The sequence below is a fragment of the Theropithecus gelada genome, chromosome 6 (assembly GCF_003255815.1).
Source record: "Theropithecus gelada isolate Dixy chromosome 6, Tgel_1.0, whole genome shotgun sequence".
Lineage (NCBI taxonomy): Eukaryota > Metazoa > Chordata > Mammalia > Primates > Cercopithecidae > Theropithecus > Theropithecus gelada.
This window is the reverse complement of record NC_037673.1, coordinates 153,873,209-153,896,249: the sequence shown is the minus strand read 5'-3', so window position 1 is coordinate 153,896,249 and position 23,041 is coordinate 153,873,209. Positions and strand designations below refer to the sequence as shown.

General features: G+C 45.1%; 2 protein-coding genes across 9 annotated transcripts in view; one reads left to right on the top strand and one right to left on the bottom strand.

Annotated features, from left to right (window-relative positions):
* Nucleotides 1–23,041, bottom strand: part of CYFIP2 (cytoplasmic FMR1 interacting protein 2) — a 134,122-nt gene that overhangs the window by 51,014 nt on the left and 60,067 nt on the right. For all 8 annotated transcript variants that reach the window (XM_025389274.1, XM_025389269.1, XM_025389271.1 and 5 more), the window contains 7 exons: nucleotides 22,719–22,875; nucleotides 22,086–22,182; nucleotides 20,108–20,184; nucleotides 17,337–17,445; nucleotides 14,704–14,823; nucleotides 8,881–9,080; nucleotides 6,963–7,050 (listed from right to left, as the gene is read on the bottom strand). In XM_025389274.1, the coding sequence (XP_025245059.1) occupies nucleotides 6,963–7,050; nucleotides 8,881–9,080; nucleotides 14,704–14,823; nucleotides 17,337–17,445; nucleotides 20,108–20,184; nucleotides 22,086–22,182; nucleotides 22,719–22,875 (848 nt within the window). The remainder of the gene's footprint in view (nucleotides 1–6,962; nucleotides 7,051–8,880; nucleotides 9,081–14,703; nucleotides 14,824–17,336; nucleotides 17,446–20,107; nucleotides 20,185–22,085; nucleotides 22,183–22,718; nucleotides 22,876–23,041) is intronic.
* FNDC9 (fibronectin type III domain containing 9) lies at nucleotides 2,399–6,523 on the top strand. Its single transcript, XM_025389281.1, has 2 exons — nucleotides 2,399–2,585; nucleotides 4,576–6,523. Exon 2 carries the CDS (start codon nucleotides 4,583–4,585, stop codon nucleotides 5,255–5,257), a length of 675 nt encoding a protein of 224 aa, XP_025245066.1. The 5' UTR covers nucleotides 2,399–2,585; nucleotides 4,576–4,582; the 3' UTR covers nucleotides 5,258–6,523.

The window sequence follows — 23,041 nt, the reverse complement described above, 5'->3', positions numbered from 1 at the left end:
AACTAGCTGGGGCCCACCTGGCCTGACAGCAAAGAGGCTACAACTTGCACAGACTCTGGAGGAATTGTCCCTGATGATGGAGAAAGTGTGAGCATGGCTGGGGTGTAATGTCCTGGGGCAGGTGTCCCAGATACTTTATCTCCTTCGCAAAGGGCTGCACTGGCTCCTCTGGGTGCTGCTGGCGAGTGGCGACAGCTCAGAGGAGCGGGATGAACCCTGGCCTCCGAGTCTGGGGCCCCATCCCATTTCACTGGCAGCTCTGCCACTCATCAGCCAAGTAGCCTGAGGAATGCCATGTCTTCTCCCAGGACTGTGAAACAAGAGGGCTTTGAGGCCTCACATTCTCTGAGTCTCTTAATTCCACAGAGGAAAATTTTTCATGGTTAAAAATGTCATCCAAGAACATTAAAAATAAATTCCCATTTTCTGTGGAAAAAGGCTTGAGTCTCTACCTTGTTCCTCCTCAGACCCCTTAACTCTGGTATTTTTACTCCCCTCAAAATAACCTTTTCAAAGGGCACCTGCAAACAGTTGCGTGGCCTTTCTGTGAGAAGGATGCTTTCATGCTCTGTGGGGACTCACTATTAGCACTTGACCTGACTCTGCTTGCATGGGAAGAGACATGCTGCACGCATTGCTGCAGACTTAAGACAGGCCCCTGGGAAGACTGAATGCCATGGGCAAGCCGCAGAGCAACTGTCTGATCAAGGATCGCTGGCTGTCCCAAGACTCCACGCCTCCCAGAGACCTTTGGCCAAGTGTAGGGTCGCAACTCACCAAGGCGGTTTTTTTTTTTTTTTTTTTTTTTCAACGGAGAAAGTCTTTCTATGTTGCCCAGGCTGGTCTGGAACTCCTAAGCTCAAGTGATCCTCCCACCTCAGCCTCCCAAGTGGCTGGGACTACACGTGCACACCACTGCCACTGTGCCTGGCTTTCTTCCTAACCTTTTATCATTAATAGGAATCAGAAAGAGACCTTCATGTGTTCACTTGGATACTTTGGTCAACAATCAAGAAGAGAAAAGCTGACTTTTAAAAACATATAATTTGTACAAATGTATTGAGGTCTAAATGTATGTGAGCTACTTTCCACCCTCTGTTCCAGACACGCCCTGTGATCTCCTCAATAGAATGGCGGCAACACGTTCTTACAAGGTTGAAAGGAACAGGAAGGGATGGAACCTCAGAGCCAGACAGCCCTTTGTGAGAAAAGGGGAGGCAAGCAGTCTGGATTCTTGAAAGGAACACTGGGGATGGTCCAATCCAGGAGTAGCAGTTTCCATTTCTGGCGTCAACTCCAACTGACTGATTGGGAAGCAGTTTCTTGGGACGCTTGTGCTCAGAGGAGCTCTGGGGCTGTTTCAGCACCCAGCTGGAAGGAGTGCTGCATTGGATTCCCAGGGTTGCTATCACAAATTACCATAAATGTGGCAGCTTAACATGACAGAAATTTATTCTCTTACATTTCTGGAGACCAGAAGCCTAAAATCAAGGTTCTGGGAGAACCATGCCCTCTCCAAAGGCTCTAGGGGAGAATCGTTCCTTGCCTTCCCAGCTGCTGCTGGTTCCTTGGCTGATGGCAGCATCCCTCCACTCTCTGCCTCTGTCTTCCCTTGGCTTCTTCCCTTTGTGCCTCTCTGTGTGTACATCTCCCTCTCTGTTCTCTTACAAAGACATTAGTCATTGAATTTAGGGCTCATCCTTAAATCCAGGATGAGTTCATCTTGAGATCCTTATCTAGTTACATCTACAAAGGCTCTATTTCTAAATCAGGTCACATTCTGAGGTTCTGGGTGGATATGCATTTTTTTTGTGGTGGGGGGTGGAATTATTCAACCCAGTGAGAGTGCCATGATGGTTTGGCAAGCTTGACATGGGTTCAGGGCTGTGCAGGGATAGGGCTCATGTCTTCGGCCTTCTGATCTGCCATCCCGATGTAGCTCAAGCCCACAGCTTTACAGATGATGGCAGAACTGAGGTTCAGACAATACAAATAAAAGGGTTTTGACCAGTATCATATAACTATGTAATGCTATAAGAGTCAAGAATAGAGAAAAACGAAGATAAAGAGGTGGGGTAGGCAGTTGGGATGGGGAAGTGTAGGGGTGGGAGGGGATGAAGATGAATATTACTGTTTTGGTTGTGGAATAACTGGGAAGAGCATCTTTGCATTTAAAACCATTAGCCAAAGAGGATCTAGATGGGACGAGAAAATAATAACCAGCCAATTGGGGAGAAAATGTAGGAGTGTTAGAAGAATTAGTACTGCACTGGGGATCAGTTTGCAGGGGATCATCTGCCCTTTTTTAGCCAAAGGAATGAGAGCTCCTCTCACTGGGCAAAAGCCTTTCCAGGCTGGTCCCTGAAAGCATCGTGCGTACAGATGCCTGCTGGTTGCCATGGTGAATGATGCTGATCTGAAGAAATGAATAACATGAGCGTTAGGGGCAGCAGTGGGATTACTCAGTGTTGAGAGAAACAACACGGAAAGCCCAGAGTGGAGGAGGGAGAAGGCACCATTCTCTCAGCTTTAATCTACTCCACCTCGGAGGGCAGAGCTCTAACCAGACACGCTGCGAGCATCAGGTAAGAAATATAGATGGCTCTTCTTGGAAATGGAAATGACTTCTTTTTACACTCTGCTTGGAGAAGGGCTGGGCAATGGTAAATGAATAGTTAAAAATAGGGGAGAATTTAGAAATGGAAACAGAGGAAGAAAAATCAATAAGGGAGATGGACCTGGTCCTAAAAGCTGAGGATGCTATTCGCGTCTTGACAGAAATCTCTTAAAAATGTCTGCTGAGGTAATTCCATCTGTACAGACAGCTAGTGGCAGATAGGAAGCCAAGAGAACATTTGTGCGTGACAAGAAACAGGATTCCTGATTACTCCTGATGGAAGGGTTTTACACAGGTGGCTGCCTATGTATCATAAGTAATGAATTAGGCTCTTTTCATTGTGGTCGAAAGTGTATTTATAGGGGTGTGTGGGGTGGGGAAGATGAGTGTGTAGAGGACAACAAGCCAGGGAACACAAACGTTCAGTCTCCTTCATGATGACCTTCCCTGGAAGGGTTTGAGCACATCTGTCTCATCCCTTTCATTCTCCATTTATTGGGAAGAAATTTTCAGCCACATAGAAAGACACTATTCACCTTCCTGAGCATCTTAGCTCACTGTTACCCTTACAGAAGAAAAACAAGGATTGAGAAATTACTCAATGCTGTGCACCTTTCTGCAGCTCCACTCCTGGAGGAAAATGGGCACAAACACAAGAGGATGGGGGCAAGCGGAGGAGAGAGAAAGGCAGGTCATAATAGTCATTGGTTTGGCTTAATATCCAATGCAGGCGAAAATCCAGTTGACAGCTGTTTACTATGTCACTGCAACCCAAAATGAAACCTACTGGATTTCATGTGAGGGAGGAGGGACGGAGGACAAAGCAGGGTGAGACCTTTACGTGAATATACGTAGGCTGACTATGACTGTCTCTGTATTTCTGATCAGGGAAATCAGTAGAGGGGACGGCAAGAGAGAAACTAAAATACTTGAAGATGGCTCTCTCTTATCAAAGCGGGGGGGCCTGGCAATCTGAAGAGGGCTCATTTGATTTGTCTGGAAAAACAGCAACTGAGTCTCAGTCCTGGTACCTCATTTTGCAATAACGTCTGTAACTAAACCCGGCAGCCTCGAATTAGGAAATGCAGTGGTTAGGCAGCATTGAGTCCTTTTTCTACATATTCGCGGTGTGACATCAGGTTGCTCATCCGTAAAATGGGAATCTAGCTCAGAGGATGTGATGAAGAATAAAGGAAATTAATTACTGTCTGTGAATCATCTAGCATGATCAGTGACATAGCAACCACTTACTGTGAGTGGTTATTACCATCATTAACATTCATAATACCAGCAGAGTTAAATAGTGGTAGTTATGCTGATATTAGGGGATGATTATCTTCACCTATAAAGTAAATTTCCTGGTAAAGCTGGTTTTGAAAAAACAAACAAAACAGGAGAAGCTTTGGGGTGAAATCAGCTGCTAAAGAGTGACGAAGCGAATTTCCACTCACCATGGGCGACAGAACCAGGCGGCTAAAAAAAGCAGTGGGCAGAATGTTCTAGATCACTGAGTTCACAGTACTTACAGCAGAAACAGAAGGTCAGGGAGGAAAATTGAGGTCAATCAATTGCCTGAGGGGAGGTCACAGACCTGAGAATAAAGGTGGAGTCTCTGAGGTTCTACTGATTTCTCCTACTTTTTTGTCTTTTTTCTTAAGGGGATGAGAACAATGTTATTATCTGAAGGATCTTGGCTAGGGTGGGATGTGGCTGGGATTACATGGGTGCATTTCTTTTTAGGCCTGAAATTTGGCATGGGATGGCCTTGGTTTTAACTTTTGTTCAGCCACTTTTTCGCTATGCCTAAATAACGGAACATCTAGGCCTCCATTTCTTTGTCTGTAAGATGAGGGCAATATGAGAGACCATCTCAAATGTGCAATAAATGGTGGCTATGATTATGATAAATACATACTTAAATCGGGGGATGTCACTCTTCACTTTGATTCTGGTTCTAGAATCGGGATGAACATCGAGGTGGGGAACATTTCTTATACAGGAGCCATCATCTCCTGGTCGTCCTCGGAGCCCTGCCTGGAGGACTATTACCATATTATGTATAGGCCCAACTGGAACAGCATCTTCTCTGGCTATCTTCGCTACAGCTTCCACCACGAGGAGAAGGTGCCTCGAACGATCAGCTCCGTGGTGCTGGAACATCTCGCCCCTTCCACTCTCTACTTCCTGTGCATCAGCTGTAAGAAGGCTGCCTTCCCTTACAGGCACTACTGCACCATGTTCCACACCCTGGATAAGAGTCCGCTGGCTCCCGGAAGCTCCCTGGTAGACCCCCAAATCTCCCTTTGGGTGCTGATGGCTATTCTGCTGGCCTGCTTCACAGCTGTCTTGGCCTTCATCTGCCTCCAGTTCTGGTGTGTCCGTTGCCATGAGCCACGATGGTCTTACAGGGCTGGCCACATGGAGGAGGCCAATGGGTTGGTGAGATGGCCAGAGGAGGCCCCGGATCTTGGTCAGAGGGAGGAAGACCTGCAGGGGCTCCCCCTGGTGGAAGTGCCACGCAAGAACTCCAGAGATGAAGCTGAACTGAATCCTGAAGCCAACCAGGATGCCCCTGATGCGGGTGCCTTACAGAGAGGGGGTGGTGACCAACCCGCCATACTGCCTCATTGTGGGGAATGAGAGTGGGGAGGAGTCAGCCCACATCATGTAGCCTAAAGCTTTCCACACAGTAGGTCTTTTGTACAAACATGTCTATAGGCTACCCATTTCTCTCCCATCAAATGCCATTGCTATTGTGGGTCACCTGGGTTGGATGAATGCCCCATGACAAAGCTTCTCAAGCTGGAAAATGTATCCCCCAGGGTATGTCCCCCAGGGTATGCCAAGGCACCAACAGGGCATCTCTGCAGCAGCGTCCACTCGGAGGACACAGTTAAGAACTGAAATCTTTGTTTTAACATTAAAACAAACATGGATATGTTATAAAGTAGAAAGCAAAAATTTGCATGACTTAAATAAAACAGCACTTGAAGGAAATGTTTGAGTTGTGAGTACACTCTGGGAGGTACACTTTTGGGCAAAGGTGGATGTCTAGTTTCCTCTGCCCTTGAGGGGATTACTTGGAAAAGTGTGAGAACCCTTGTTCTGCAGTGTTTTCCAACTTTTAGGCAATCACACACCACCTGTCTCTGTTTTTTAAAATCATGGATTATCTTTACTATTATTAATAATACTTTTTCTCTCTTTAAATTGACTCCGTTTTTAGGTGTAAACTTATTTTCAAAGACAGCCTTATTTTAGTCCATAAGTGAAAAGCCAGCACCCTCCTGCTACAAACAGAAGGGAAGAGACGTAAGAATAAACATCATGAAAACAAGATAATATTAAATCTGACTTAGCTTCTATTGCCTGCCAGTGACTCTGAGCTTAATGCCCGCTTGCTTGTCTTTGATAAAAAGGGAGATCCAGTGTTGGAGAGGTAATAAACACATATTAGCACCAATATTTGCCTTTCCCTTGATATAGCATAAGGTTTGAAAGAGAATAGAAAAGGGAAGTGCTGTTTTTACTTTATGAGTCAGTGTTAGTTAAATGCCATGTCTGTGAACCACTTCAAATGCTGTCAGTCAGCTTCCCTCGATTTGAGAAAATTGTCTTGACCAGACTAGGCGGGCTGTTCTGGAGAAGATGCCTGCACTCTCCAAGCATCATCCTAAGACTTTCCCAGTGCCCTCTTGTATCTATAGAGCACAAAATCCCAGAATCACAGGATGACACTGCAGTGAATCAACTGAGAAACAGCAGGAGCTGAGAAGCCAAGACGAGAAGCCCCACATCCCTATTCCCTTGCCTACCTCACGCATTCCCTGCTCAGCACCCAGTCGTGGAGGTCTGCTTTTGCCCCCATTCCTGCTACTTGTGAACAAATAAAGATTCATATACTCATAGCTGTTTCTGCCTGGATCTCATTGCTGCCTTTTTCCTTTCTCTTTAAAGATAAGAGTCCCGCCCTGTCACCGAGGCTGGAGCGAAGTGGTACAATCATGCTCACTGTAGCATAAAACTCCTGGGCTCAAAGGATCCTCCTGCCTTAGCCTTCCAGGTAGCTGCTGGTACATGCTGCCATGTCTGGCTAATTTTTTAATTTTTTTTTTGGTGGAGACAGGGTCTCGCTATGTTGCCCAGGCTGTTCTCAAATTCCTGGTTTCAATTATCCACCGGTCTCAGACTCCTAAAGTGCTGGGATTAAAGGCAAGAGCCACTGTGCCTGACCTCATTGCTGCATTTATCTCTCCACCTTCTTACTCTTCTAATTAAGGGACACTTTTCTATGTGCTTTTTCTCACCAACCCTCTTTTAGGCAGGGTAGGGCAGGACTACTTACCTTGGATCCATAAAGGTAATAAGGCTGGACGTTGGCAGGTTTGTCTCGTTGTGGTTCTTGGGTGAAAGGAATGGCAGTCCGCACAAAACTAGTAGAAGCAAAGAGATGGGAAAGAGTTAATATGGTGCTAACATTATTCTTCATGGGACACAGATAACAGGAGTGCTTCCTGGCCAGGTGAAGGTTTGCATTGGTACAAGTGCACTGTTAGGTGGTTGACTATAAAGGTACTAAACTCTTCTGACATCTTCCTATTTAACTTCCCATTCAACTCCTTTCCATAGATAGGAAAACTTCAGTCTAGATTCCTGGGCTCAACCAGGAGCTTGTGGCTGCTCAGAATGACACTAGGCAAGAATAAGAGTGGGCTGGGCTTGAACATGGCTTTCTCTGGGGCTCCACTCCTCTACCTTCAGTTTGGTTTCTCAAGAGCAGAGTTCAGCAAACTCTTTCTCAGAAGAGCCAGGCAGCAAATATTTTTAACTTTGGAAGCCAGATGGTCTCTGTTGCAAGTACTCAACTCTGCTGTTGCAGCATGGAAGCACCCACAGACAATAATAAACAAATGGCATGACCGAGTTCCAATAAAACTTTATCAATTACAAATCATTTTCACTTGTCACCAAATATTATTATTCTTTGGATTTCTTCCCCTCAACCACCCAAAAGTGTGAATACTATTCTCAGCTCATGGGCTTTACAAAAACAGTCAGCAACTAGACGTAGTCTGTGAGCCACAGTTTGCTGCTCCCTGCTCAAGAGTGTTAAAACTCCTATATCTTTATAGAATTGGAAATCTATCTCGCTTAGTGTGTGGATTCAGGTACATTTGTGGATATCTCCCACACCCTTCCATTCATTCAACACATACTCATTTAATACTGGCCCTGAGCCAAGGCTTAGAGATACCTAGAAGAACTGCAGATTAATACATTTTTTTGCATCCTTACATACTTATTTTGTATGTGAATATACATGCCTTACCTCTTTCACCAGGTTATGAAACTTTCCAGGGATAAAGAAATTAGGTCTTGGCTCTACCTCAGTGCCTGGCCCAGGGCTGTGTGCACCTTGCAGGAGGCAAGTTCCTCTTTGTCATGTGTATTTGTGCTCTGCAAATGTATGCTGTTTTGCATGCATGCTTTCAGATATGTGGATATCCTTACAAACATACAATCTGATCATGTCATCTCCTTTCCTCAAACTCCTTCAGGGTTAATAAAAATGCACGATCCTGCCCTGGCCTCTAGAGTACTGCACAATCTGTTCCTGTGTTATCTTTCATGGCACCATTTCCCACCCGACTAGTTTTACCCTCATCAACCTCTTGGAGAAACCCTTAGAAACTTGTCTGGAATATTCTTCTGCCTTTTTGCCCTTATTTATTCCTACTCATCCTTTGCATCTTAACTCCAGCATTACTTCCTCAAAGAGGCAGCCTCCCTTGAGGTCTGCATGACTTTTTAGACTGGAACAGGTGGTGCTGTTACCTCTGCCATGGCCCTGTGGGCTTTCCTTCATCTCCTTATTCACTATTTGCAATGGTACATTTGTCGTGTGATTATTTGACCACCTATATCCTCCTCTAGTCTGAAGACTCAAGAGACAGGAAGGTATCTGCTCACCATGGCATGCCCCACGTTTTACTGGAGCAGTAGAACACCCAAATGGGCAACTTCAGAGTAGTAGTAGAAAGAGCTCTTCAATGAAAGAAGACCTAATTGTTAACAACATTCAACTGTCAATCAGCTCTGCGACCTCAGACAAGTGACAGAGCACAGAGCCTGTGCCCAGGAGGGGGTCTGAGAGACTCCTGTTGCAGGAACCACTCACATGTGTACCGGGCCTAGTTTGGAGGAGGCAGCTGGTCACTCCCCCAACCCCCACCCGGCCCCCTCTGCACAGGGGATTCCCTTACCGGTTCGTGGACCCATTGTAGCAGTAGTTGGGGAGAAAGTCAAAGTTCAGTTCCCAGAAGACATGCAGGGTGATACGGCCATAGGGGGCGGACACATTGTGATTGGCCTCCCGGAACATGGCGTCAAAGCTGTCCAGCGTCATGTGCTTACAGAGCAGCCGGTGCGTGAGCCGGTTAATCTCCAGCAGCCACTCCAGCTCCTGTCCAGAGAAAGAACCCACAACTTCTGAGGAATTGCTTGTAAGGATTACATGTGTGCTTTATCTTACTGCTTCTGTTCATGCAAGTGACAGCTGCTCAGACAACCTCCTGACCATCTACATGGCAACCAGGACCCCTCCAGTAGCAAGTGACAAGGTTCCCTTCTTCTGAGAAGTGGAAGGATTGTCAGACTACGCTGAGAGAGATGGAGGCCCAGAGGGTTAAGGGCAAGGTTGGGGAAAGGAGGCTGCATGCCTATCCCGTGGAAGGAGACCACGGACCATGTGCAAATCCCCTTTGGGTAGAGAACAAGCTTACTAGATTTCCAGTTTCTATATCGATGAGAAAAAAGCAATACTAAGAGCTACCACTCATTAAGGGTTTACTATCAGGTTGAACCCTATGACGTTACTGGTTTTTTAGGTTACTGGCAATTTTGTCTGGTTCAACCAAATCAGTATGTGCCAGTTTTATATGCGTCAACTCATTTAATGCTTATCAAACTCTATGAGGTCAGTATTGCTGCTGTTCTTATTTTACATGTATGGAAATCGAGGCTTTGAGAAGTAAAGTAACTTGGCTTCAAATCCAGGAAACTGGGCTCCAAAGTGCACATTCTTAACCACTATATACTCTAACTGCTATAGAAATTACAAAAAAAGGTGGGAGCAGAATGCCTCATCCTTTGGAGTGTAGGCCCCTTGAGGTATCACATGGGGTCGGCAAAGGTGTGGCTACAAGCCATGGGCAAGCAGTCTGCAGTCAGCGCATGATGACTGGGATCTATGCGCACTGTGGGCCCTGAACAAAGGAATCCCATCTTCAGGCAAAGTGGGACAGAGTAACATTGAATCCCAGCAGGACACGGCATTTGCTGGGAAATGAAGGAAAAGTGTAATTCTTCCAACACGCTTTGGTCCCTCATTGTCCTGCAACTTCCCGCCATTGCTATCAAAAGGAACCAAAGTATAGCCTTGTGTAGAGACAGAAAGCACCTTAGGCCACTCCTATGTTGTTTTGGTTAAGCCATCTTTTAAGATTGGTACAATGGTCCCTCATTCAGAGAGGGGAAATGAAGGCCCTGAAGGTTAAGCAACTTGCCCAAGGTCACCATAATAGGCCTTAGGATGTGAATCCAAGTCTCCTTATTCCAAATCATGTGTTCTTGGCTCCTGTGATACAGTTCCCTGGAATAAGGATGCAAGAGCTGTGAAAGTTCTTTCAAAACAAAGATAGCTTTACAACATAAAGGCTAAAAGAACATCAGCAAGGCCAATTCATCAGAGCACGACCAGGTGGGATGACCAATGGGGTCTGCTGTAATGGCTGGAATATGTCCACAGGAGGCAGCCTCATGCCAGGGATTCAATTTCATTCTCATTAGCCACAAAGGCCTCCAGATGGAGACCTGAGTATGGTCAGGTGGAGATCCCAGGCTAGGCTTCCAATTTTTGGAGCTCTGCCTCTCTGAAACTCAGATTTTGTGACTCTAAATTGAAGTGGGCAGAAATGGTTGAAGGCTTGCAAACATACACAGCTAAAGAGACCAGACAGGTCAGGTAAGTGAGATCAACTGGGGTGAACAGAAAGTTTGGGGAGTGAGTCCGTCTATGGCACATTGGAGGGCCCTGCCCAGGTAAAGGTGGAGTTACTACTTCTGATACCCTGTCTGACTGCTGCCATGCTGGAGTGGGGGATTAGTGATGGCAAATCCTGCAATTTTTCAAAAGAAGGTCAGAACTTCAATTCTGGAACAGCATCGGCGGAATAAGTTTCCAGTCATTGTGTACCATGAAGTAAATGAAGGGCACAAATACAGAATCAGCTTGTCTCCTGGGGGCCTGGCTAGCTGGAATATGTCTTTATTCTGATTCACTTAGGATGGGTACTAAAGAAATAAAAAATACATGGAGTAAGCACTACTCAATTTATTTCTAAGATCGCTGAGTACCCTGGCACACTGCAGTGCCTGTTACTGGGAAGACAACTGAGAAGCTGTGGAACAAAATTCTGCATTATCATTCTGTGACTTTAGCAGTCTTATAACACACATCCGTGTTCACAAGGGAGACCGAAGGAGAGGCAGATCCACTGAACCGCAGGTCCACTTCTCCCTGCACATTATGCAACTCAGACGATGTTTCTGCAACACATTTTGAATTTGTTCTTCTGGCCTTGAAACCAGAAGAGGGCATGTGCCAGCTGGATGCAGGGCTCAATGCACCAAAGCGTGGAAAAGGCTTAAAAAGCCATGTGGGCAGTTTAGGGGTCTCCTAAGAGGATGACAGTTTTCCATAGTAAGGCTGATTTACTAAAGGGCAACACAGAGAAACAGAATCGGGGCAGTAAAACACCCAAATGGGCAACTTCAGAGTAGTGGGAGAAAGAGCTCTTCAGTGAAAGAAGACCTGACTGTTAACCACATTCAACTGGCAACCAGCTCTGCGACCTCAGGCAAGTGAGCGAGCAAAGGTCTCAAACTCAGCACAGTGAGGCCTGGTAGGTCACACACATAAACGAAGCCTGCCAGTGGGGCTGTGGCAAGCTGAAGAAAGTGTAACCCATCTCACAGGAACTTCTAGTCATTTCTGGGCAATCATTACCATCTGGGAATGCTGGTCTGGCACTGCCAGAGCTTCTGCATTTTTATTGGAATTCTTCCCAACGTTAAATGTTGGCTCAAAATTACAAATGTATTATGCCGCCTAAACAAAATGCAGCCTGCGGGCTGCCCATTTTCAACTTCAGCATCGGGTCTTGCTGAGACTCTGTTTGCTCAGCCGTGTAAAATGAGGGGGACTAACTCCCCAAATCTTTGCAACCTCTCCCAACTCAGAATCAAGTTGTCTCCCCATCTCAGAATGGAGTTTTTCAGGTGGAGGGAAAGGCTGAGGGGAGCGCACTCCTCATTTTGTTTCTTGGAGGAGGTAGAAGCTTCTCAGTCAGGGCGAGCAGGGGCCATCCTGACCCACCGGGAGAGTGCTTCCCTGAGGTCTCTTCATGGGCTTCCCAGGAACTGGTGTTCTCTGGGGAGCCATTGCCCTCGCCTGATAAACAAGGGCTTTCACTGCTTGTTTTGATTTTGTTCTCAGCCAAAAGAACATTTAGTGCTTTCAAACAGGTGGGAAGAGGCCATGGAGACACATATCCCAAATCTTTTTTTTTTTTCATAAGATATGCTCATTATTGGAAAACTAGAAGATACAGATAAACAAAAAAGAAAAAAAAAAAATCCCACCACTTGGAGCTCATCACTGCTAACCATTTGGCATAAAGAATAACTCTTTCTCAAAATAGAGATGAGCAAATGATTTCTCAGCAAAACGCGTGCTGTGCTAGTCTCTCGAATAAGTGACCCAGGACTAAGGAGGGTGGTTAGGGCAGGCCCTAAGAAATGCTGTTGAAAATTCACCCAAAATCATTGCATTGCAGCCCCAAATTTATTTTTCTCTCATCTTTTTTCCATAAGCTATTATTTATTAAGTGCTAACTATGTACACAAAGGATTCTTGGGAGGCTGAGGCAGGTAGATCACAAGGTCAGGAGTTTGAGACCAGCCTGGCCAACATGGTGAAACCCCATCTCTACTAAAAATACAAATATTAGGCGGGCCTGGTGGCACATGCCTATAGTCCTAGCTACTCAGTAGGCTGAGGCAAGAGAATTGCTTGAATCTGGGAGGCGGAGGTTGCAGTGAGCTGAGATCACGCCACTGTACTCCAGCCCAGGCAACAGAGCAAGACTCCCCGTCTCAAAAGAAAACAAAACAAAAACAAACAAACAAACAAACTCTGCAAAGCTCTTTCCAGGTAGTTATCTCATTTTATCCCTATAGTAACCCTAACAGGTGGATTCTGATATTCCCTCCATTTCTACAGATAAGGAAACAGACTTGGAGAAGCTGAGTAACTTGCACAAGATCACGCAGCTAGTAAGTAGCAGGGTAAGGACTGGGACTGCAGGTATGATGCTAGAGTCCTAGTTCATTGCCACTTTATTTTTTACCACTTTGTCCACTTAAAATAAAACACAACTTTATTTAAAAATAATTTTGGACTCACAGAAAAGTTGTAAAAACAGCATACCCTGCATATCTTTTACCCAGCTTCCCCACTGTTAACCTCTGGCAGAACCACAGTACAATTATCAAATGAAGGAAATTAACGTTGGTACAACACTATTAGCTGAATGACAGGCTTTATTCAGGTTTCACTAGTTTTCCCACTAAAGTCCTTTTTCTGTTCTAAGATTCAATCTAGGATTCCATGTTGCATTTAGTTGTCATGTTCCCTTATTCTTTCGTAATTTGTAACAGTTTTCACTCTTTCCTGTCTCTCAAGACCTGCACACTTTTGAGAAATATCATTCACTTTTTTTTTTTAGAATGGCACTCGATTTGGGTTCATCTGATATTTTCTCAAAATTAGATTGAGATTGTGCATTTTGGCAAGAATATATGATGACAACAATAATGTTTTACTGGTGATATTAACTTTTGGTTAAGATGGTGTCTGCTAATGTTCTTCATTGTAGAGTCATTCTTCCCTTTGTAATTAATAAGTATCTTGGGGGAGGTACTTTGAGATTATGCGAGTATCCTGTTTCTTCTCAAAGATTTTTTGGTTTAAAAAAATTTTTTATTGTGGTAAGATGCACTTAAAATTGAACACTTTAATGATTTTTAGGTGTACTGTGGCATTAAGTACATTCACATTGTTGTGCAACTATCAGCACCATCCTTTTCTAGAATTGAAACTCATCTTCTCCAACTGAAACTCTGGATCCATCAAACACCATCTTCCTCTTCCCTGGCAACCACCATCCTACCTTATGTATCCATGAATTTGCCTACTGTAGGAACCTCATATAAGAGAAATCATGCAGTATTTTTCTCAAAGTTCTGCCCACTTATTTTAGCAACCGTTGACAGATCTTGCCTACAATTTTTATTATGTTCTAATGGTGATTTTCCATTTCCCAGTCCTACTGTTCATCTGCTTTTGAAAGCACTGAAATCTTCCTTTGATTCACTGAAAGGATAACCAGTCAAGTTTACTCTAACTCTTGAAGAGAGAGAATTAGCAGAGAGCCGTTTAAATTGCTGTTTTCTGGGGGAAAGGAGTAGGCCTATTCCAGGCTTGTGCATCAGAACCAGTTACATAATGTACAGGGTATGATGTTTAATGAAAATGTGGGGTCCCCTTGTTTAAGAATTTCAAGATGGTGACAGCAGAGCAGTAAACCAGCTGCAAAGCCCGTCTGGGCCTTATACTACTGCACACCCGTGAAGCCAACCCTCTTGTGCAATTTCCCCTAGGTTCTTAGGACCATTTACCTACTTGCTCAGCCTGCAGGATCCTAAGGACATGCAGCTGTGTCTGAGGGTTGGCCATCTCTAGAAATCTCAAGGAGACCCCCTCCGCTCTGTCATTCCCAAGGCAATCAGGAACGTAAGATTATTCTTATTCTGTGTAAGTTTTTATTTCTCAGCTCCATTCAGATGGGAAAGAGACTCACTGCCCCTCTTTAACTGGCCCATCACTAGACTAACTACAGTCCCCATCTAGGCTTCTAGTCTGAGAAATCCCAGAGCAGAAATCCCACACGCTCCCAGACTCTTACCACAATGGAGGTCAGATCCTCACTCTCAAAGCGGCTGATAGCCTGGTCCAAGGATTTATACATGGCGGCAGAGATGCGCTGGGTAATGAGTCTGTTCAAGTCAATTGATCTACCCAACAGCTGGATGAAAAGAGAGAGAGAGAAAAGTTACTTAAAATTCACACTGGCCGGGTGCAGTGGCTCATGCCTGTAATCCCAGTGCTTTGGGGGACCAAGGTGGGAGTAAGACTGCCAGGTGGGAGGGGTTTCCTGAAGAAACTCCAACCAGCCTGTCCATTGAGGTAAAGAAACTCCAACCAGCCTGTCCCATAAACTTGGGAAGTTTATGATGTTTCCAGCAGGGAGGAGCCTGGCCCCTCCTCTTCCTGTGTGGAACCTGGGATTCCAACAGCCTGGCAGGAAGTTCTCTAGCTGAGGGACTCTGGCCTTGTGAAAGTCCCTGTTTCCCCCCTTTTTTTCCCCTTTTCACCCAATAAAACCCTGCTTTACCCACTCTTTAAACAGTCTGCAAGCCTAAGTTTTCATGGTCGTGGGACAGACAAGAACCCCATCTTTAGCTGAACTGAGAAGAAGTCCTGCAACAGGAGGATAGCTTGAGCCCAGGAGTTTGACACCAGCATGGGCAACATAGTGAGACCCAATCTCTACAAAAAATAAAAAATATTAGCCAGGTGTGGTGGTGTACATCTGTAGTCCTAGCTACTTGGGAGGCTGGAAGTGGGAAGACAGCTTGAGCCCAAGAGTTTGCGGCTACAGTGAGCTATGATTGCACCACTGTACTCCAGCCTGAGCGCGAGAGAGAGACCCTATGTCTCAAAAACAAATAAAGGTTCTCACTGACACCTGACAAGTATGTGCATGCACTGATAGGAAACTGGATTAAAATTACAAAGGACATAACTGGGACAAATGGGAACTGTATTTAGAAAGCAGTATTGTTAAATTTCCTGAGTATCATCATTCTATTCTGTTTTTATAAGAGAATGTCCTTGTTCTTAGGAGATACAGGCTGAAGCATTCAGGGGTGAAATGTCATGATTTGGCAACTTAAACTCTCAAATGATTAAGAACAAAAGTATGTACATTCATCACACACACACACACAAACACACTGTATAAGTGCTAGAGAGAACATACATACATGAGAGAGAGAATGTGAACTAAATATGGTAAAACATAAATAATTGCAAATCTGGCTACGGGATAATAAGTGCTCATCGTATTATTCTTTCAACTTCCCTGTAGGCTTGAAACACAGGAAGTTTAGGAAAAATACGATTCACTCAGGCTGTGGGAAGAGGTTCAGGATACGCTCTGGTTTCCCATAAATGTTTCTTTTGACATCCTAAATTTAGCCCTGAGGTGCTTCCTGCATCTTTCCTGTGCTCAATTCAGTCACCAGGGCACAGCAGCCGCCTCAGCAAGGGCCCAGTTTGTGCCTTCGTGAGGGAAAATTTAAAAGCAAGAGGATGAAGGTCTGATTACAGGATGGAAAATATAGCTTAAGGTACTTTCCACTGGGGTACATGCGGGCACTACTGCAGCTGCTATGTAGATAGCAATAAACATTTGTCGAGCACCTGCTGTGTCCACAGCACTTTGCTAGGTGTCAAATGATTATTCTTAACTATTTTATTTTTCAACTTCTCTTTTGGCATAAATTTTCTACCAACTGACTAGGGCCCCTTATAGCCATCTTATGTACACATAAAGCCCTCAGTATTTAATATCCTGTGGCTAATTCTGGCTGCATTGTAACTGATAGCAGTAATCTTCTGAGAGGTTGAAAGAAAAGCTCTCATTGAGCCCCTGCTGTTGACAGAAGTACAAATTCTATTCCCTGCCCCCTCCCCTGCCTCGTTTAATGAGTCTCCATTTCCTTGGATTTCTCATCGCAATGGGAATGTCCAGGGTTTCTGAGATGAATTCTTTCCTTTTCACCTCTGGCATGGGCTTAGCCTCAGCCCGGACCTTTCACAAAGATCAGGACCACATAATAAGCACACAGACATCACAGCATAAAGGCCATTTTGCCACCCACTTGGCCAACAGCAGGGCTCTGGGAGGAGGGCTCGCCATCTGCTGGGGCATCTCTTATGCTGTCTGTCTGCCTCACATTAACATTGTTAAGTGGGGATGTTTCTCAGTTCCCAGCAACATTTCCTCTATATCTAGGGTCAAATGTTAATAGAAAGCAACTCTGCACACACAAAAAAACCAATTTCTACCATGGATTTGCCCTGACATGCTTTCGTTTCAAAGGCGCCACGGTCTTCCTCACTTAGACCGGCACTTGGGCCCTGTTCAGGGACAGATTTACCCATCTCTGAGTGGCATCCCAACTGGAAAAAGTGGGCTGCAGCTTATGATGAGAAGACGAAGGCTTTGGTTGCCATAACTTGTCAGAGGTCAGCTATAGATGGGTGGATAAGCCCAGAACCTGAGCCAAAGGACGCCCAATGCCTCTTTACTGTTTATGAGATCCTGAGGCTGTGCTACACCCAGGCTCAGAAACCCACACTGGCAACGTGCCGGGAAGACAGAACCCAGGCCTGATTCCTGATCTCTAGGCTGACTTCACAGCTGCTCTCTCCTGCCCCTTCCACCTCCACGGTGGCTTCCGCTCCCCATACCTGGACGTGTCTCTGTTTCAGCAGTGTTTCATAGCGATTGGACGGTGGATAAGGAATGATGACGCCATAATTCTTACACTCAGCTCGAAAACGTTTATCCAACAGGACACTGGAAGGAATAAAAGTGAAACAAGGCCAGTAAACAGACAGTGAATGACTCTCAACTGCCCAGATACTTCTATTTCAGATCATAGGATCTACCCACAGAGCACTATCTTACATATCTTAAGCAAAATGGTTTTCTGCTCTAGATAAGTTACTTCACATTTCTTTTCAGTCACAGAAGCTCAATACGTGAAACAGAGTTTCTAAGTTAAAGATGGGCAACACTGAACTTGAGCCACTTTCCTCTTTTATTCATTTACCACAAAAGCAATTGAGTGCTTGCTTGGTGTATCCCAGGAAACATTCTGGGTACTGGGAATACAAAGTGCCTGTCCTCATGGAGCTCATATTCAAATGAGGAAAGACTGATAAACACAAACAGAAGAATGAAATAATTTCAGATAATAGGTAATAGTTGCATAGTGTTTACTATCTCCCAGGTACTTTAAACACACACAAACAAACACACGTCATTTTAAATCTCTCCACAACTCTATGAGCTGGGAGTGTTACTGTCTTTCACACTGAGGCATGGATTGCAGAGGAGCAAGTGCTTTGAAAATAAGAAAATGGGATCATTTGGAGTTAGGAAGTCAGGCAAAGTCGCTCTAAAGAAGTCTTGCTAAATGGAGGCCTGAATGATAAAATCGGAAGGATCTAGGGGAGCACTATCATTGACACTGTAAGCTTGGGTACGTTTGAGAAAAGGAAAGATGGCCAGTGTGGATAAAGTACAGTGCAGGTTGCACAGCACGGTGCAAAATGAATTTATAACATTAGACCAGGGCCAAACCAGGTAGGGCCACACAGATCCTAGTAAAGAGGCTAGGTGTATTCTAGACATAACTAAAAGCCACCTAAAGGTTTTTTATGCAAGACAGAGACATCATCTAAATCTACACTGTCCAAAGTAATAGCCACCGGCCACATGTGCCTACTGAACAGTTGAGATGTGGCTGGTCCAAATTGAGATGGGCTGTAAAACACAGGATTTTGAGAACTTAGAAGAAAAGAATGAAAAATCTCCAATAATTCCTATATGGAGTATATGTCAAAATTATAATGTTTTGGATATGTGGGGTTAAATATATTATTAAAATTAATTTCACCTGCTTCTTTTTCCTTTTTAAAATACCTCTACTAAAAAATTTAAAATAACATCTCTGGCTCACGTTTGTGGCCGTGTGGCATTTCGAATGAACAGGACTGACCTAGCTCATGGTTTTCCTCCTGGGCTTTCTCCGAATCTCTCAACCTCCTCAACTTCCCACACTTTAAAAAATCACTGATCTTACAGGGAAGGGTGTAGATAAAAGCCCATAAGTTAGACAAAGGAAGACCCAGGGTCCGACATGCCTGAGTCTGTTTCTATAGATGATGGAACAGTGTATTTGGAATCAGAATTGTCTTATAGAAGCCAGAAACTCAACTCACTGTTAGAACCACATCCCATTCAATCCAAGCATGCGTATTGACTACTCTGTGAAAGGCTGTGTTCTCTGCTTTCCTTGAAATCCTACATGCATGCTTTCTACACTTTCCAGCCTTTAAGAGTCGCGTTATTTAATGCACATCCTATGTTAACAGAAACTTACATGTGCTGCACATCAACTCCTATTTGAAATATATCAGGGCTACTTTGGCTGTTAAAAGCAAATTGAAGCAAATTCTTTTCATAGAGAAATTATTAAAGTAAGGAACTATCCTTGAAATTACTGGTTGGTATGTTCGGATTTCCAATAAGAATGGAAATACCTATATATAAATTTGAGGTTTTCCTTGATCAGTGCTGTTACAGGTTCTTGAAAACCAAGAACTCACGAGGGTTTGAACCAACATATAGTGGCAATACCAAGGAGCCTCTAAGCCTGATACATCTCTGATCCAGACTTCTTCACTGGCCTCCTGTCTGGTTTGCACACACCCATTCTTCTCCAATTCATTCTCCGTACATTTATATTTTAAGAGAGTAAACTTTCACAAGTAAATAAAAATCGAATCGGGTCACTGTTGTACTTTTGAAACCATTCAGAGTCATTCCACTCCTGGGAGAAACAGCCACAAAGCCAGCGTGCCCTGGCCCTGCCCACCTCCCCAGCCTTAGCAGGCAGCCTGCCCCCTCTAGTGGTGGTGAAGAGACACTGACATGCATTAATCCACAGGAATCCTCCCACAGCCCTGTGAGGTTGGCAGGCTGTTATCATTACACTCCCGCCACAGGGACCTTGCACAAGCAGTTCCTTTTGCCTGCAACTTCCTGCCACATCCTTCACCTCCTTTTACTTTCTTCACTCCTACCAACTTCAGATAAGAACTCAGATGCCACTTCCGCAAGATGGCCTTTCTAGTTCCCCACCCCCAAAGGTTTAACCATCGTACGTTCCCACGAGCTTTTCCCTCACAGAGAGCATGTAACCTCCTTGTCACTGTGCACTCATCGGCTTTTAGTCAATGTCTGTCTTTCCTGCTAGACTGCAGTCTGTGTGAGGTGAGCCCTCTATTTGTTTAGTTTCCTTTCCACTCTATTTCAGCACCCAGTCTGGGCCTGTGGAATGGCTCTGTTTTCCTCAGGGGCTAAAGAAGAAGGGAGGTTTCACAACGGAAAATCACATCTTCCAGGTGGCAGTCTTAAGAGATTGCTACTCACAGCTCTGGGGCTTTCCTACCTGCCGGCCATGGCTTTGTAGTAAGCAAAGATCTGGTCTGCCAGCTTGTAGACAAACTGATCAAAACACAGGTTCACCTGGTGGAGAGGAAGCAGGAACATCACTGGTGCCCGTTCAGCTTAATCACAGAAACCGAGCCAACCGAAAGAGGGCAGTCGGGCAGGACTGCCCAAAGTGCATTCTGGGGAAAGACGCTTTGAAGGGGAAAAAGAAGATTCTGTGGCTAAGTTTGGGAGGTTTGGTCCCTTGCTCTCAGGGTCCTCAGTCAGTCAACAGACAAGGCAAAGTTCAAAAAGGAACCAACCTCCCCACGGCCCCCCTCCTCAGCTGTTTTGAGGCTGCCTGCCTGGAGGGATGCAACGAACAGACTGTCAGAACCCGTCAGTGCTCGAATCTGTCTGCTAACTCGGCAGCCTCCCCATCTATCTCTTCTGATAGATGTTATTTTTCATTGTATTTCACTTTGCTTTGCAATTTTTTTTTCTTTTTTTTTTTTTTTTGAGACGGAGTCTCGCTCTGTCGCCCAGGCTGCAGTGCAGTGGCACAATCTCAGCTCACTGCAAGCTCTGCCTCCCGGGTTCACACCATTCTCCTGCCTCAGCCTCCCGAGTAGCTGGGACTACAGGCGCCCGCCACCACGCCCGGCTAATTTTTTGTATTTTTTTTTTTTTTTTTTAAGACAGAGATTCGCTCGACAAGTCGCCTAGGCTGGAGTGTAGTGGTGTGATCTCGGCTCACTGCAACCTTCACTTCCTGGGTTCAAGCGATTCTCCTGCTTCAGCCTCCCAAGTAGCTGGGATTACAGGCACCCACCACCATGCCCAGCTAATTTTTGTATTTTTAGTAGAGACGGAGTTTCACCATATTGGCCAGGCTGGTCTCAAACTTCTGACCTCAGGTGATCCACCCACCTTGGCCTCCCAAAGTGCTGGGATTACAGGCATGAGCCACCACACCTGGCTGCAAATTTGTTTATGAAGTTGATAGTCACATTTCAAAGCGCCTTCCTTCCAACTTTGCTTACGTAGCTTTGGTTTTTAATGAAGAAAGCATTGACATTTCAGGGTCTCATCACCAGTGACAGACTGTGATGCTCAGGTGGGAAGATAATTCACACCAGACACAGAGAATCAAACCAAATATTCCAAAAATAGCAAGAGCAGGACATGACCATGAGATGGGGCAAAGGCAGTAGCTAGGTAAGAGACAAAGGAAACAGATCCTATTTACTGTCAGATTTAGTATTTTAAGTCTTTCATGTTTAATATTTATGTGATTAACCTTTGATCCTTTCTCACCAGACCCTTGGCTCCATAAGGTTAATGATTCAAAAAGCTTTCAGATCTTTCATCTCACACCCTACGTGGTATGCAAACCACAAAATCCCAGCGCTGTGTTTAGTGCTTTCCTCAGACCTAGGTCACTGAGGCCACTGCCCTGCACTTTGAGCTTCAAGGGTCATCAGTAGACCTCCCTCCAGGCAAAGAATCCATAGGGTCAAGGTGGGCATGTGCACTCAGGCCCCATTATCCCCTTCTAGAACCAGCTCTGAGAAGCCTTCTACAGGCGGCTCAAGCCTCTTCCAGGGCCACCTGCTCTCTTATCTGGCCTCCCCTCTGAGGATGGACTGCACTACGGGTGTGTGTGACCATAGGTTTTAGGTCTGGCTGAGGGTCACCGTTTTTGAGCAGAGTTGACGGGCAGAGCTTGGGTATTTATACACATGCACACGAAGCCCTTCATGGTGCAGCACAGAGTTTGTGGGTGGGAAGAGAAAGGCAGCAGGTCCTGAGCTGGGTGTCTCAGTTTGTACTTCTGCCCTCAAACGTTACACAGGCCTTCTGATGGCCGTGATTACAGAGATTCCTCTCCTAGAACAAGTCACTGATACTCCTACTTCACGCTAATAGCAAAAGACTGGAAAAGTCCGGAATTTGGAACAAGATTAAAGGAGCAAAAAGAGAAGCACGTCACTTGCCTCAGCTTCGATCTCATCGTACAGGAACTGCTTTTTAAACTTGGTCAGAGCATAGTAGGCGCTATCGTTGTACAGATCCAAAGGGTAGAGGACATACCTGAAGAGGGAAAAACACAGCCAGCCGCTTACTAATGACCTCCCTTAAGGAAGACAGTTTTATACTTGCTTGGGAAATAGAAACAAGTTCAGAGTCAGGAAAAGACCATCTTTCAGCCCTCTCTGATGTTCCCAGAGCCTCCACCGCTTAGGAGCAACTTACTTCACAGTCAGCCCAAAGAAATAAGAAGTCCAAGATGCAAATAAAACCAGGACTTGTAAACATGTATCTGGAACTAAAAGACATCAGGTGGTAGTTAAGAATACAAGCTTCCTGCTCCTGAGATTACTCTTTTCTGAGCATAGCTGTTATGAGGCTGACGAAGCATAGGAAGGGCAGCTGGCCTGGGAAACTTCAGAATTTATCTGCAAGGCTGAATTAAATGATTCTGTCTGGCTGAGCTTTCTCCGTGGTGGGGCACATGGCCTCATTTCTTGTCAACTCAGTGCTTCCTTCTGGAAAGAACGGAGCTCCCTGGTAAACTGCCCTCCACTTGCACCCCGGGAGCCACCTGCTGGCCCAATCCTGCCTCTTACTCCATCATGGAAGGTTCTTTGGTTTCCAGGATATGGTCCGTTAGAATCCAGGGCATGGACATCTCGATGGGGAACTGGATTCGTCGGCCCATGGTTAACTCCAGGAAGAATTCTCGGAACCAGAGCTGGGAGAGGTCGCAACACTGCTGCAGAGCTTCTGAAAGCATAAGGGAATGAGCCTTGGGTTACTCTTAGCACTAAAAGACCTTAGTTCTCATTGTTTTTATTAATGTTCATTGTTATTGTTACTGTGTTAGGTATGTAGCAGGTACTAATATTGATTAGTAGGATCCTGCTCTCTTTTACTTAAAGGCAAGCCTAAT